The 14,734-nt window shown below is 50.7% G+C and overlaps 2 protein-coding genes across 5 annotated transcripts; one reads left to right on the top strand and one right to left on the bottom strand.

The window, feature by feature from the left end:
- Positions 1–525: 525 nt before the first annotated feature.
- On the bottom strand, positions 526–7,597 carry TM2D1 (TM2 domain containing 1). Its single transcript, XM_078875554.1, has 6 exons — positions 7,443–7,597; positions 5,736–5,809; positions 4,891–4,999; positions 3,232–3,323; positions 2,730–2,803; positions 526–2,125 (listed from the first exon to the last, which is right to left on the bottom strand). The coding sequence occupies exons 1-6, from the start codon at positions 7,556–7,558 to the stop codon at positions 2,015–2,017; spliced, it is 576 nt and encodes a 191-aa protein (XP_078731680.1). The 5' UTR covers positions 7,559–7,597; the 3' UTR covers positions 526–2,014.
- Positions 7,598–7,924: 327 nt separating this feature from the next.
- On the top strand, positions 7,925–14,734 carry C41H2orf69 (chromosome 41 C2orf69 homolog). 4 transcript variants are annotated; one of them, XM_078875551.1, is made up of 3 exons: positions 7,925–7,991; positions 9,927–10,082; positions 10,228–14,734. In XM_078875551.1, the coding sequence occupies exons 2-3, from the start codon at positions 9,930–9,932 to the stop codon at positions 11,080–11,082; spliced, it is 1,008 nt and encodes a 335-aa protein (XP_078731677.1). In that variant the 5' UTR covers positions 7,925–7,991; positions 9,927–9,929; the 3' UTR covers positions 11,083–14,734. The 4 variants fall into 4 exon arrangements, with proteins under 4 accessions (XP_078731677.1, XP_078731679.1, XP_078731676.1 ...); XM_078875553.1 differs by having other exon boundaries at positions 7,937–7,976; XM_078875550.1 differs by having other exon boundaries at positions 7,938–7,991; positions 9,894–10,082.

Below are 14,734 nucleotides of genomic sequence, written 5' to 3'. Positions count from 1 at the left end.
CACCCGGCCGAGGCTGAGTGCTGGGGCCGCTACCCCCCCCCCGCGCTAGAATAATACTGTCTAATCGCTATAATTTTATTATCTACCGAGCCTATAATAGTAATTACACACATTGGGGTGGGGGGGAGTGAAGAGGACGTGAAACTTTGATGAATTTACCTCAGCGTCGCGTGTTAACGCGTGTGCATATTTTTAACGGGATTTAAAAATGGCGTCCACCCCGCAACGACGGCGTTGCTGCCCATTGCCAGGGGCAACCGCCCTGGTCGGCGTCTCGCGCATGCACAACGGCGTGCTTTGTCACGTGGCGGCCGCAAATAATAAATAAATAAAGAGAAATCGCACTAAATCGATAATCGGACCACTTTAAAGGCGACGGACGAAAAAACGGAAATGCCTACTCCCACCGCGGGGCACGGGACGTGCCTCCCGGCAAATTTTTTTCGTCCTAAACCCCACGGTCCGAGCGCCAAATCCCTCGCAAGCGAGCGTACACAGACAGACGGACATACAGACAGACAAAAAGTGACTTTTATAGGTAAGATGAAAGACATCTGATTCAGCTAAAACTGATGCAGTCATCCAAGCGATCACAAACACAGTCCTTAATATAAAAAATATAGAAATATTCGAGTTTAATTTCACTTAGGAAGGAAAGTACTTTAAATTAAAATATTACACATCATACGTTTCAAAGCAATGAAAAACAGGCAAACAGAATTCACATGCATTTTTCTCAGCCTCCTTGCATTGTTGTCCATTATCCAGCAGGTATTTTAACCAGTGCAAATTTGAAATGCAACTGGATGATACAAGCATGTTTCTGTTTACATAGTAAACAAGTCCCTCCGCCACAAGGACTATAAGCAGGTGTAGACAACAAATCAGCAAAGCGACAAAACCGACGTAACATTTCATTCACCACAGGCTCTTAAAAGCGTTTGTCCCAATGTGCGATCTGCATTGTATCACAAGATAAAGAATCCACTTAGAACTCGCTGAGCATTGCATCACCCTACTGGAGAGCGGCCTGCAGAAGGCAGTATTACAGAACTAAATCTGGAGATATTCTTTGGGTCTTTCAGTAAAGTCACGTAGATAGGTTAAAAGAAGATAACACAAAACTATGACGTTTCGATCGCAGCACAAGCAGTCGCTTGTGTTGCCGCTTGTGTTGTGATCGAAACGTTGTAGTTTTTTGTTATTTTCTTTTAACCTATGTACGTGACTACCGAAAGACCCATAGAATGTTAATTCAAGATATATCTGGAGATCCCTTCCAAGTGAACTATTCAAACTAGAGAATGTTCGAGTTTTCCACAAAACCTGCCAGATAAGCTCTAATTGTATGGAAACCTATTTAATTTAAATTAATACCCCTACTATAAATTTGTTAAATTAAATGAGAAATCGAATTTAATTATGGTGTCCGGGCTGAGACCATCGACTCACTCTGCTCAAACCCCCCGGTTTCATCGTGGGCTGCAGCTGCCTGGACGCGAACCCAGGACCTTGGGTGTCTGCCGCTCCGTGCTGTGAGCCCATTGCCACCCGGCCAACTCCATTACCTCTGCTCCTTAAATTACTTCAGTTGCTTTCTGAGCAAATGAACTTAAACGAAGTTAATGAACTATCAGCTCCACAATGCACAACTCGCTAACCGGCAATAAACTGTATATGTAACTTCCACACCACCCCAAACACGAGGATGTTTTGGAATCTAGGTCCAGAATTAGAAGTTTTATGCTCATCTTGCAGACGAAATCAATACAATGGTTAGCGACGCCACTCGGCGACTTGTTTTTGACGTGCCACCATAATGCCGTGGGAGCAGGCTTCCGGGATCCTTGCCATTGCAAAGGGTATCACGACCTCGTTGTGAACTGTTGAGAGGTGTCAGTTGTACTGGGTTTTACAACAGACATGATCCCCAAATTGCATGCACTGTAGTCCTGGACACGCTGGGGGGCGACACTTGCTGCCACTGTTCCACCTCCGCAGTGAGGGCACCCGTTCACAACTCTGTGTGAGGGCTTCGATAAGTCTGGTTGGTGACCGGCAGCCGAGCCAGGCGTGCCCCGTAGTAATCGATGATGTAACTCGAACCGTCCGAGGGTCCAACAATCTGCGGCGGGGGGCAGGGGGGAGAGGTGAGACGTGGCCACGGAGAATCAATTTGAGAGGAAGTTGTTGATTGAGTTGTGCTTGAACGAAGTGGTATCGTGGATATATATGTTTGTATGGTAAACACAGTACTGGGGCTTTCATGCCGATCGTGCTGTAGGCGTTCACGACACAAAATATCCACTGGGTCTCTCGCAGGGCAGTGCAACCCTTTGCATTACAGAATGGTCTGCAGTGCTGGATATCATAGAGCCACCTCAGAGATCGCTGGTGACCTCTGGTGCACAGTAGGAGGCATCACTTTCCCACACGCACTTCTCAAAAGGAATGTTCGTCACATGGTGGACAAACCGACTTTTTCATACTTGCATCTGAAGCCAAGTTAATAGCAGGACCAAATTGAACGTTTTGGGTCTCTTTTTTGTGTGCAGTCATTGATGACTGGGCAAATATCATCAGCTCACTCCACTTGGGGACCCTGTTTAGCTGCTTGCATTGAAACCCAGAATCTCGGGAGGGGCCAGGGCAGCACCATGACGCCTTTGAGCCACACTGCTCACTCCTAAATGCAGAAGCAGATTAAGCTAAGGAAATTGAACTCTCACCTGCATGGCAATGAGGACAAAGTCTATGAGGCTGCCGATTCCACAGAAGCCGACCGTGCAAAACTTGAGCAGACCTGAGAGATGTGAACACAGCACAGCAAAATGCATTAAGCGAATGTCATTGGGAGGACTTGATGCAATGACTAATTAATGATGTGACTCGGCGGTGGCATATCTAGGTGGTGGTGTGGTTAGTTGGTGGAGTTACTAGGTGGTGGTTTGGCTAGTCAGTGGTGTGACTAGGCAGTGATGTTGTTAGTCAGTGGAGTGACTTGTTGGTGGAGTGACTAGTCGGTGGAGTGACTTGTTGGTGGAGTGACTAGTTGGTGGTGTGACAATGTGGTGGTGTAGCTAGTTGGTGGAATGACTAGGCAGCGGTGTGACTAGGTAGTGGTGTGACTACGTGGTGGTGTGGCTAGTAGTGGTGTGACTAGATAGTGGTGTGACTAGGCAGCGGTGTTACTAGGTAGTGTTGTAACTTGGCCTGTGAAGGAGCTCCTACCCAGAGCAGGGTAGCCCAGGTAGAAGCGGTCAGCTCCGAGCCAGCCCAGGAAGAGGGAGAACGCCACTGCGACTGTGTAGTGGTACCCGTTCCTGCGACGACAATCGCCGGTGTTATCTAAAGCACTCCTGCACCGTTTCAAGTCACACTTTATGCTTTACAGCAGTGTTCTTCATACCAAGGCCTGCGGGCCATTGGCGGCCCCTGGTGGCCTTTAGTGCAGTCCCTGATTTGAGGCCTATGACAATACACAAATGTTAAAATACCCCAGCGTGCTGTCCATGCCAGTGGTTTCAAATGTGTGGCGGCCCTTACACTTATGTCTTATTGGCGAAAGTGGCCGCCCTCTGAAAATGAGTGAAAAACACTGCTTTACAGAAACTTTTCAAAGTCAAAATCAGTGCAAATGTAATAAAGGACTCTTCAGACGGTGTAGGTCTCCGTTGTCCTTTATTCGGGTTCTTGTCTCTCTCTCCCCTGCGGCGTCCTCGCTCAGACCCGCACCTCCTCCACCATGCACTCTGCAGCCACACCGCTGCTCCGCTCCGCAGCCACACCGCTGCTCCGTTCTGCAGCCACACCGCTGCTCCGTGTGCCCCGCACACTCTGCTAGCCCTTCACACCCGGCTAGCTTCCCACTCCACTAGCTCTCCTCCACTAGCTCGACTCCACTAACTCTATCCCACTAGTTCTGCTGTGCCCCACGTACACCGCTGGCCGACGGTGCCGTGGCCTTCCACCATGTGGCAAATGGCGCCACCCTCTCGCCACTGCCCAGCGTGGCCTCCCCCTGTTTTTCTTCTCAACTCCCAGATCGCTTCCGGTTCTCCCCCTAAATCCTCTCCCCCCACGTGACCCTGACTCCTCCTTCTCCTCACGTGACCCAGACTCCACCCCCTCTTTCCTTGCTCGCATTACACATATATGTGACAATATTTTATGAAGAGAGCTGTCGGGACAACTAAAAAAGACGGGAATTAAGTGGCACCATCTGCACAGTAAACTTACACTGCCTGCCTTGAGACACTTTTCATCTCATCGACTAAGCACATTGATGCGTGCGGTTAATGTATTTAAAACATCATTTGTGCACCGTATGTACATTGTTTTTCACATTAAGATCACCACCCCTGATTATTCCTGTGGTATTTGGGATCAATTTTCAATATAAATATGTAAAATTAATCTTCCAACTGCTTGAAGTTACACATTTTTATAGACCACGGCAATGATCTTGATAATCAACTTCAAGTTTAATATATAAGTATGCAAATACACAGAGAGCTGTGCCAGAATGATTGTAGTGAGACGCAAGTAACTCCGGCCAGGTGACTCAGCGGTCGAGTGAGCGGCTCGCAATCGGAAGGTTTGAGAGTTCATTGTTGGCTAAGGGTTGATTCAGCCCATCATCTCTCTGCGGGTCCATAAAATAGGCACCATTTCGTGGAAAAGTCAACAGTGGTAGTCGTATGAATAGATCATTGGCTCAGAGCTAAAAACAGGAAGTGAGCAGCACCTCAATGCTTATTTGAGCAGGAAATCACTCGGAAGTCTGAGATTCGAGTGACTGCTGTCAACGAGGTGAAACTACATGGCAATCGTTTCGTCATAAAATGCGGCTCGCGATCACCGACGAGCCGTCGAGATGGGGACTCTCACGTGTCACGGCAGGGCACGAGCTGCGTGAAACCGACTCGCTCTCCATCGAAGGTCATCTCCCTACCCTGTGCGTCCACGCACGTCACGTTCGGCGCTGGGTAGCACGGCACTGTGGGTCGATGCACACGCGTATACCATACACGCACACACACATTAACAGGCACACATGTATAATATATGTAAACATGCACACTCTGATCGTCATCTGTTTCCATTTGGAATAGTGTTACACCCTCGCTTGCATGGGTGTTATCGGGGTGATCCGGTCTTCCTCCCACTTGTAAAAACACTCATTGGCTAATACTTTTAAAATTAAACCTCAATGTACCAGGACTCTCCTGGAAACAAGTCCTGCAACTCGGTGTGGCTCTCCTGGATAAATAAGTAAATTACATATAATTGGTTTTTTACCCTTCTACCTGGCAACATATAGAAGGGTAAAAACAATTATCATATTTTTTACTGGCAAATGAGATTCCAATGGTGTAAATACTTACCCCGAGCTCTCATACTCTGATGGTGTATTGTCTTTGAGTTGTGCGCCTTTTGGCGTCATCTGGTCCAACCCATGTGAGACTAGGCTCTAAGGAAAGCTGTCTCGGGTGTGGACCAATCAACTTCAAGGACAGTGCATATATTATCAGTGATGTTTTTTGTTTGCATCATGGCTGCAGGTATTGTGGTCTATGCAAACATGACTCCTTATAAAAAAGGTGTCAGTTTTGTTACCAGATAGAAGGGTAAAAAACCAATTATCATATTTTTTACTGGCAAATGAGATTCCAATGAAGTAAATTACAGTTTTATTATTACTAAATGTTCAGAGACCCCCACGGGCTGCTTACCTGGCGCCGTTCCGTTGTTGCACCCGACCGGCTCCTGGGTGGTGTCGTTAATGATGGGGCTTGAGCAGATGTATGTGGCAACACCGTCAAGGAGCAACACCTCAACTCCGTAAATACACAACAGCTACAATAGTGAACGCATCAGTGGTCATTAATAATACGCAGTTTCCCATCGACACAGTGCTGGCGTTTCTATTAGAGTATATCAATAATCCTGTTACCACTGTAAGGGGATATCAGGGGAAGGATTCCCACCAAAAGGAGGGCGAGTGGGACGGTGACAGGGGAAAGGGGAGCAAGCGAGGAGATATAAGAGAGAGAACGGGCAGGAATATCTTGGCAGGAACGAGATTGAGAAGGCTGGGGACCAGTGTGGACTGAAGGAAGGAATAAAAGACGAACCCCCTGGAACCTTGTGTCGGCTCTCCTTTACACCTCTATAATGGGGTAGGACTAATGACGCTTGGATGGGCGACCATGCTTATCGATACAACCTGATGCACAAATGGTAAATTAAAAACTCTCCAGTTTTTGATTGTGGTAATACAGAACTGATTGTATAGCGTATGACACAATGCCCGATCCACAAATACGAAGGAGACATCAAAGTGATGCACTCCGCTACTCCTTGCGCGATTATCTGTCTAGCTTGACCACCTGAATGTGAAATTGTAGTTGTTTCTCTGTATCTACATCAGCCATACGAAAGTGCAGCAACATCAATTGTACTGCACTATGTTCCCGCCCTTCAACCGGAATTGATGTTTCGAATGATGCAACTGCGATGTTACTGCTCACTGTAGCTTTAACTCACAACGCCGCTGTTGCAATCGATTCCAATGAAGTCACCCCCAGAAAATCGGTCCTCACCCGGCACACAGCATCCACTGTAGCTCTCGCTACGGCAGTGGCTTACTATTCACGTACCAACTCTACTGGGCTACCGCATCTACTGCCTATAGAGGAGGCATGGACCAATGTTGTGAGCTCGCAGATCAGAACATCCCCCATCACCAGCGGGCACTCGAATCCAGAGGAGCCCGACCCGCGGGTGGGGGAAGAGCGTGGCTGGTGGGGGGCTGACTTGGTGGGGGGGGGGCGAAGGGGGGCGCAGGGTGCTCGGGAAGGGGGCGCGTGAGGGGGGCGTCTGGCGAGAGGGGGGCGCAGGGTGGACGGGGGGGGGGGTGTTCGAGAAGGGGGCGCGTGAGGGGGGCGTCTAGGAAGGGGCTGCGGGTGGGGGCGACCGGGGGGTTGTCACGCGGGGGGAGGGGGGTGCTGGGGGTTGCAGGATGCGACGGGCGGTGGGGATATTGAGGGGGGGGGGGGTCCTTCCACGATTGAAAACAAATCTATTAAGAAAACGAATTTCTTTAGAACGGCTTTTTGTGCGGAGTTTGATGTCGTTCACCCGCACATCCGATGAGCACGGTTGGCTACGTGCGGTACGAAAGAAGTTCAACATACACTACAAACATTCGAGTCCCGTACGCGTCTGCAGCTGCTGGCCAGGTTGTCGACTCCCGTCTACAAGCGACCACGGAGAAGAGAGGACCCCCCATCAGCCCTGCACACAATCGCTGCCAGCCTCGCTCATCGTCGACCCTTTATCGCGTAATAAGAGGCGGCTCCTTACGGCTGCGGGAACGTGGAATTTCCACCACGCAGTATTTTCAGAGTGCGTAAGCAGCGCGTGCCCCTTGAGGATATTGTCCCATGAGGAGGCGCTCACACTTGTCCGCCGCGGCGCTCAGGCAGAGGAAGAGGCACAGGGAGACGCGGAGCCTAAGGGACACGGGGAAACGACACGGTACACGGCCCGCCATGGCTCCCTCGACGTCTTCGCGATTCACGTCGAATCGCGATTGAATCGTCGCGATTCCGGTGCAATGTTTGTCGCGTAGTCGATTATCGCGGAGCGATTCCAATGCAGGGTATTGACTACACGAGTGGCGATTCCCGCTGTATCGTTTCCCGCTGTATCGATTCCCGCTGTATCGATTCCCATGCATTAATTGTCCCGTGTAGCGATTCTCCAATTTCCGCGTTTGGCCCGACCCTCGGGGTGAGAATTAAACTACGGAATGGATTTCATCCGCGCTACCTGCTAACCAACAATCCAGATCCTGGCTTTTTAATTCTGATCCAACTTTCTTATGAAATCTGTGCCATTTTCTCCGACACCCCGACAATTGGCGCGGAAGAACCAGCCAGGGCAAGGGGGAGCTGAGGACGAGGCAGGGGGTGAGTGAGGAGGAGGTGAGCAGTAATCCACACTCCACGCTTAAATAGCCACACTGTGGTAATCAATTGTGAAAGAAGAGCACGGTCCAGCAGCCGTGAGATCACTCACAAGGCCTTAAGTCTGCGTGTGTGCGTGTTATATGGCTACGTGGGTCTATGGGTTTCTATGTGGGTCTATGGGTTTCTATGTGGGTCTATGGGTTTCTGTGTGGGTCTATGGGTCCGTGTGTGAGTGTATGGGACTACAGTATGTGGATATATGGGTCTTGATGCGAGTTTTTTTTTTATCTCTAGCGGCCAACACCAGTGACGATTATCTGCAGCGGTATTCTGCCTTCCATAGGTCCACTCAGCCTCAAATGACTACCTGGTGGGATGTGTAAACATCAGCACTGGGGAGACAAAGGCGCTTGGGCGTGGTGCTGACCACCCACCCCCTCTTGCGCCGTGGTAGCCTTCACAGGTGCTCGCCAACAGCATGTGTCCCAACAGTTCAGTCAGACTATACGGGGGATCTTTGTGCGAGTCTGTGTGGGCCTCGCTTTGAGTCGGTGTATCTGTGTGAGTATTTGACGACAATAGAGTGTGGATTTATATGCCGCCTGAATGTGATTGCATTGTCAGACCGTTGTACAGAAACTGGGCGTATTAATTTTGGAGAGATATGCAGCCAATCATTAGAATGCCTTGAACTGGGAAGTGCACGGATGGTTGTGGGAAGTTAGTGCCAGACGTGGGTGCAGTAGATGAGAATGAGCGACTTCTCGGCCAGGTTGATGAAGCGCTTCGATGGGAAGTGTTACTGGAGCGGAGAGAGTGCGTGGAGAGGGAGCAGTGAGATTGTTGTGCTACGTTGCTGTACCTCTCTGCAGCAGGGCTAACGTGTTCCCTGCAGGACCGATGTGTTTCCTGCAGAAGTCACGTGTTGCCTACAGGACTGACGTGTTGCCAACATGGCTAACGTGTACCCAGCAGGGCTGAGGTGTTGCCTGTGTAGTGACAGCGGGGATGTCACTGTATGGTGCCGGCCCAGAAGGGCCGTGCCGTTCGATGTTCCTACATTGTGGACAGCACCGTGTGGGTGGCTGTGTGTAGCACCAGCCCTAGCGGGGCTCGGTGAGCACTGGAATCGTGCGGACACCACGCACAGCGTGTGGTGAGGGCTCCCACGAGGGGGAGTGGGTGAGTGTCGGCCCAAGGGCAGGGTTGCCCCGGGCCATGGCACTCTGGTTGACCCCGTAGACACGTGATCTGGAGTGTCCACACAGGGGGCCCCAGGTGGGGGGGGGGGCTAGGGGGTGATCATGTGTCTGGGGAGAGCTCTTGAGAGGGATCGAGAGGGAACGAGAATGCTCGAGAAGGCGGGCGGGGGCGGAGCGGCCCCGTCCGTAGGAGGATATAAGGCGGGTCCCTGAGAGGGACCGGGGTCTCTTCGTTCTACAAGCTGGAATCTCTTCGTCCTACGAGGAACCACGTGGTCAGAGACCCGAGCGAGGGCCTGACCCTTCGTGGCAGTAACTCCTCTATATAGTGTAGTTAGCTGGGTGGTCAGCACCCTCGGTTGTATCTGGTAAAGGGGCAGTTACCCCTTTATGTTTCGGTGTTACAAATAAATGTGTTGCCTCTATAAGGAATAACGTCTTCGACTCAATTGGACCCACTACACCTGCAGAGCTAACGTGTTGCCTGCAGTGCTGATGTGTTGCCTGCAAGGCTAACGTGTTGCATGCAGGGCTAATGTGTTCCCTGCATCCTGACATGTTGCCAGCAAGGATGACGTGTTGCCAGCAGAGATGACGTGTTGGCAACAGGACATACAGTATTATGGATAGGGGTACCTTGCGGGAGTGCCTTACTACGATAATCCCTACTCCAAGCCAGCCTAGCATTCTGCAAAATATTACATCCTGCCTGCAGGGCTGGCTAACATCTCACTGGTGCTGCCGGCAGACCATGTGGTGTGGCAGTGGAGAGGCGCGCGTGGCACTGCTGCGGCTGGTCGGAGTGGCGGGTGTGGGCGCCTGCACCAATGACGTCCTAGTGGCTTGTCCCATCACCGCCGAGTCTCCTCTGCGCCACGTCGTCTACTTCCCCGGGGACATACAGGTACCGGCGTGACGCATGAGGCGCTGTACAACACTGACATTGTGTGACGCGGTACCTATTACGGGCATCGTTGTTGTTGTGCATGAGAGGACGAGGGCGCTGGGAGAGGTGCCAGCACTCAACGCTCTGTGCCGTGCCGCCACAGGGCTACCGGGACGAGATGGCGGCAAGCCCGGACAGCGCACGCTGGCAGCGCTGGAGCCTGGAGGAGACTGCGTGCCTGTTAGCACGCCGCTTCCCGGGCCGTTGCGTGTGGCTGGTGCGCGCCTCGCGCATGCACCTGCACAAGTTCAGCTGCTATGACAACTTCGTACCGAGCAACATGTTCGGTGCGCCCGAGCATGCAAGTGGCCGCGCGGCGTTCTCCCACCTCCACCGGCTGCTTTCCAATGCTAGGGCAGAGCTGCTCGGTGCCACACGCAATGGGAGCGAAGCCGGTGACTGGCACAACCCGGCGTCCGGTCCACCGGGCGCGCCGCCGACGACCGATGGGAGCCGCGATGAAATGAGCGGCCCCGTGGCCGGCGAAGATGCACGGAGCGCGCCGAAACTCAGTAGCGTAGATTCGGTGGCCCTCCTCCGGAGCGAGGAGTTCTTCTCGAGGCCGCGCACCATGACCCTGGTGGGCTTCAGCAAGGGCTGCGTGGTCCTCAACCAGCTGCTGTACGAGCTGGCTGCCGCGCAGAGAGACACAACGCTGGCGCCCGTCGTCGGCGCCGTGCGGGACATGTACTGGCTGGACGGGGGCCACTCTGGGGGTCGCGACACGTGGGTGACGTGTTCCGACGCGCTGCGGCAGCTTCACACCGCCGGCGTCGACGTGCGGGTCCATGTGACGCCTTATCAGGTGTGCGACCCCATGCGCGCCTGGATCGGCAAGGAGCAGCGCAAGTTCATCAGCGTCCTGCGGGAGTTTGGGGCGACGGTCACCGAGCAGGTGCACTTTGAGAAGGAGGCCTCCTCTTTGGAGAACCACTTCCGAATTCTGGAGAACTTCTGAGTGGGTGATTTGCTACCCTGGCTTGGGCCGGTCGCCAGGTTTGCTTTGTGTGTCGCAGACAGCGTGGTGATTATTTTTCTTGCCTAATTGTATTAGTCTTCCGCAGGGAACGTTTAGTTTCCATTGAGAAAGCTCCACACTAACGCAGCTGGCACGTTTTGAATGTATTTCCTTCCGCGTCTTAAATTACATATTTTATTCTAAAAGTATCTCAGCCCTTAGTGGCTTCTTGAGAGTGACAGTCCAGTGGACAGTAGTCCCTGGCAGTGTGCAATCCCAGCGCTGCGTGGCTGGTAGATCCCAGCAGCCCTCCCCTGAATTGGTACAAGGACGACAGGCATCGTGTGAAGGCCGGCTACGGTGATTTCAGAGCTGATGATGAATGCCTGTTGTTTATTATTCCGTTTGTTTACCCGGGAAAGTCTCGCGACTCTATTTCAGGAGGGTCCTAATTTATTTTCACAGTAGGGGGTGGCAATGATTGCCCTGTATATTCCAATTGAGCCTAAAATAATACACTTTTTATACTGGGCTTGGCAGTGGTGCACAAGGAAAATAAATAAATAACTCGAACGTGTGGCAATAGCACTGTGGCATTTACCAGAAAAATGTGTAATGGGAAACGTTCGAGCAATGGCCCTTCTTCATAGAACGTGAATGATGCATTCATGTTCTGTGAAGAAGGTCCATTACCTCAAACGTTGTTTATAATTTAGGATTCCTTTTAAGGCCAGACTAAAATATTACAGTGAAGCTGGTGGTGTCATGCTGGTGTTGGTAAAAATCGACCAAAGCAATTGGTGGAAACTGCGATAAATATCTAAATCCCGTACAGATGCAACAATGTTTATTAGAGACACGGGTTTCACAATGGAGATGGCCGCCCAAGCTAGCCCTACTTGGAACTGGAAACTTTTCCCCAATCTCCGTCCTCACGCATTTCACTTCGGATGGCGTGAGCGACACTTAACGCACTGTGAAGCGTGTGAAGGTTTTTAAATGTAGGTTGTTTAACCGGGTAAAATCTCAAGAGACAAGATAGTCTCGTTTGCAATTTTGACCTGGGTCACCAAAATGAGGATACTCGGTGGCTCAGAGGTCAAAGACTGAAGCATGCTATGCAGGCGCTATGCAGGCCCTCATCCTATCCAGCAGCTGCACATGTATGAGGCTTTTGTGGCAGGCCTCACAAAACAATGACCTCAAAAAAAGGACGGACACACTGATATGCAGAACGAGTTGTAAATGTGTAGAGTATTCTTTGGGATTGCGAGCCAATCGGCCTTCACTGACCACCTTGCAGGCTATTCTGAATAAGGATTAAGAGTAGCCCGAAATGCGACTGCGGTTTCCATTCTGAAGCGATGGACTTCACAGTAATGCCACTGCCCGTTGTGATTATTCGCCAACGACAGCATTTCGGATGTCCCCCAATGCTGCTCTTGAAGCCACCCTCGGCTCATGGATCACGTCGCACGGCTCACTGCCAACCGTGATATGAGCATAGAAATCCTGCTGATCCACTCCCACCACCATGCGAGAGAAGACGAGCTACACTCCGGCCAGGCTGTGGAAAGGATCTTCTTTCTGTCTTTGTTGCTCAGAGAGCAGCAACCACGGAGCCAGGGGTGGCAGCTGAGATGGCGCGACGTGGTTTTTCTACAGACGCTCCGTGCTATTTCCTTTGTTGCCACGTTGTGGCCACATGTTCGAGGGGCTGTGCAGAGAAACACAACCGTTGGAAGTATTCCACCGCCTCTCCCAGAACCCTCAATCTCGCATGCACGGCAAGTCCTGGAGTGAACAGGGGAGCAGAAGGTGTATCGCAATTCGTGAGTTTGATGCCCAACCACGGCTAACATAAGTGGTCCTTCCGTGATCCTGTGCTGACCCTCTACTGGCCAACATGGTGAAGTATGGTAAAAACAACACCCCATTGGTAGATTGACATGGGGCAATGGCGATGTACTGACAATATCAGTTAACCTGCAGGAATGCAGGTTAACTGATATTGTCAGCAGTGGATTAATGATGGCTGACGATGTGGATGGTCGATAACATTCTTGTGTTTGCCCCAGCGGATTTTATTTTCAAATTATTGGTGGTTGTGAATCGATGGTTTTACATGAAAAGGGAAGCAAGAACGCGGAAATGGTATCTAAATAGCGAGACAAAGGCGTTGCCCTTAAACGATTCAAGACGACGCGTATTTGGCTACGTGGAAGTGAAGTGTTTGTGTTTAGCACATGGGTGGAGGTTGCATTTGTGGACAGCGCTACTTTGTTGAAGTGTTCTGACTTTATTTGGTGCCTTATGTGTAATTTTGTCTTGATTGTGAGGTCCGGTAATTAAAACGGCAAAGGTGGACAGGGTGATTTCCATCTTTAACGGAGCATAATGCCTCGTGTTACATTATTGAAAGTGCGCAGGGCTAATTTTAATGGCTAGTATTCAAATCTCCATGATAGGCAAGAAGGCAGTGTTGAGTCGTTCACAGGTGGCCAAATCTGTGTTTTTATGCAAAAAGAATATGTAGCGTAAAGCTTTATCTTGGTGAGGAGGTCCTATACATGGCGTTAATACCTGTTTGGGTGAAACCAGATCAAGATAATGAAGAACGCGTTCTTTGGCACTTGGAGAGTGATAGGCGCAACTAACGTTTTGAACAATAAACGTATTGTTTTGCAAGGAGGTTCTAAATAATAAACAGCCAGCCAGGTGGCTCAGCGGTTGAAAGCCAGTGGCTCGCAATCAGGAGGTTGCGAGTTCAAATCCTGGTTGGGGGTTCACTCAGCCCATCAACCTTTGTGGGGGTCTGTAAAACGAGTATCCAATTTGTTGGGAAGTCAACGGTCATTGTCCAATGGGTAGACCCGCCCCTTGCCGTGAGGAATGTGGAACTTCCACCACTCGCTCAGGGCTGTGAACAGGCATTGAGCAGCGACCCGGTGCTCTTTTGAGTAAAAAATTACGTTGGTTTTGAGAGATGCACACGTACATTGCACTACATTGATATAAACATATATTCTGTTCTCTACATTGACGTTTTGCATAATTTGTGATCCACAGGAATGTGAAGTGGATTAAATCACAGATTTATGTTTGTTATTGAGAAATGAACCCCAGGGGCGTGGGGTCACAGTTTTAAATAAAGGTCAAAACCAAGATCCAGTGGCAGCTGGAGGTGGTCGTTATGTTTACAAACCGGCTCTGGGCTGCCTTTTTGAAGCAGGAGACGCGTCCGGATTGAATTTGCTCGTGGCCAGTGTTAAAAACAAAAAGCTTTTGGGCCCACCTTTGAGAGCCTATCACGCGCTCGTCATGTCCCTCAGCAGAGACGCTCGAGAGTGTAGCGTGATGGCTAGACGTCCCGAGTCACTCTGCAACGGAACCGCATCGCGACGTTCCATGTGATTAGTAATTTGCATGAACGTAAGCGCGTGACGGTGAAGAATGCGGGAGAATGTGGAATTGCCCTTCACTCCTCCGGGCCGTTGTTTCTGGGAAAACTAATGGCAGCGCTTTACGCACGGTCGGCGTCTCTTCCAAAATAGGGAATCTGACCAACGCAGTTTAAATAAGGCACTGTCGATCCATTCACTGGCAGTAATGTACATGCCAAAGTCTGTGACCTGGTATATATTGGGAGGTG

This window comes from Lampetra fluviatilis, chromosome 41, assembly GCF_964198595.1.
Source record: "Lampetra fluviatilis chromosome 41, kcLamFluv1.1, whole genome shotgun sequence".
NCBI lineage: Eukaryota > Metazoa > Chordata > Hyperoartia > Petromyzontiformes > Petromyzontidae > Lampetra > Lampetra fluviatilis.
This window is presented reverse-complemented; position numbering and strand designations above follow the sequence as displayed.

Coding starts and splice junctions, on each gene's coding strand:
- TM2D1 (XM_078875554.1), bottom strand. CDS start 7,558: ATGGCGGGCCGTGTACCGTGTCGTTTCCCCGTGTCCCTTAGGCTCCGC. Junction 5,810..7,442: donor GAGCGCCTCCTCATGGGACA/ATATCCTCAAGG, acceptor CGGTGTTGCCAC/ATACATCTGCTCAAGCCCCA. Junction 2,804..3,231: donor CCTGGGCTACCCTGCTCTGG/GTAGGAGCTCCT, acceptor CACATCTCTCAG/GTCTGCTCAAGTTTTGCACG.
- C41H2orf69 (XM_078875551.1), top strand. CDS start 9,930: ATGTGGTGTGGCAGTGGAGAGGCGCGCGTGGCACTGCTGCGGCTGGTC. Junction 10,083..10,227: donor ACTTCCCCGGGGACATACAG/GTACCGGCGTGA, acceptor GTGCCGCCACAG/GGCTACCGGGACGAGATGGC.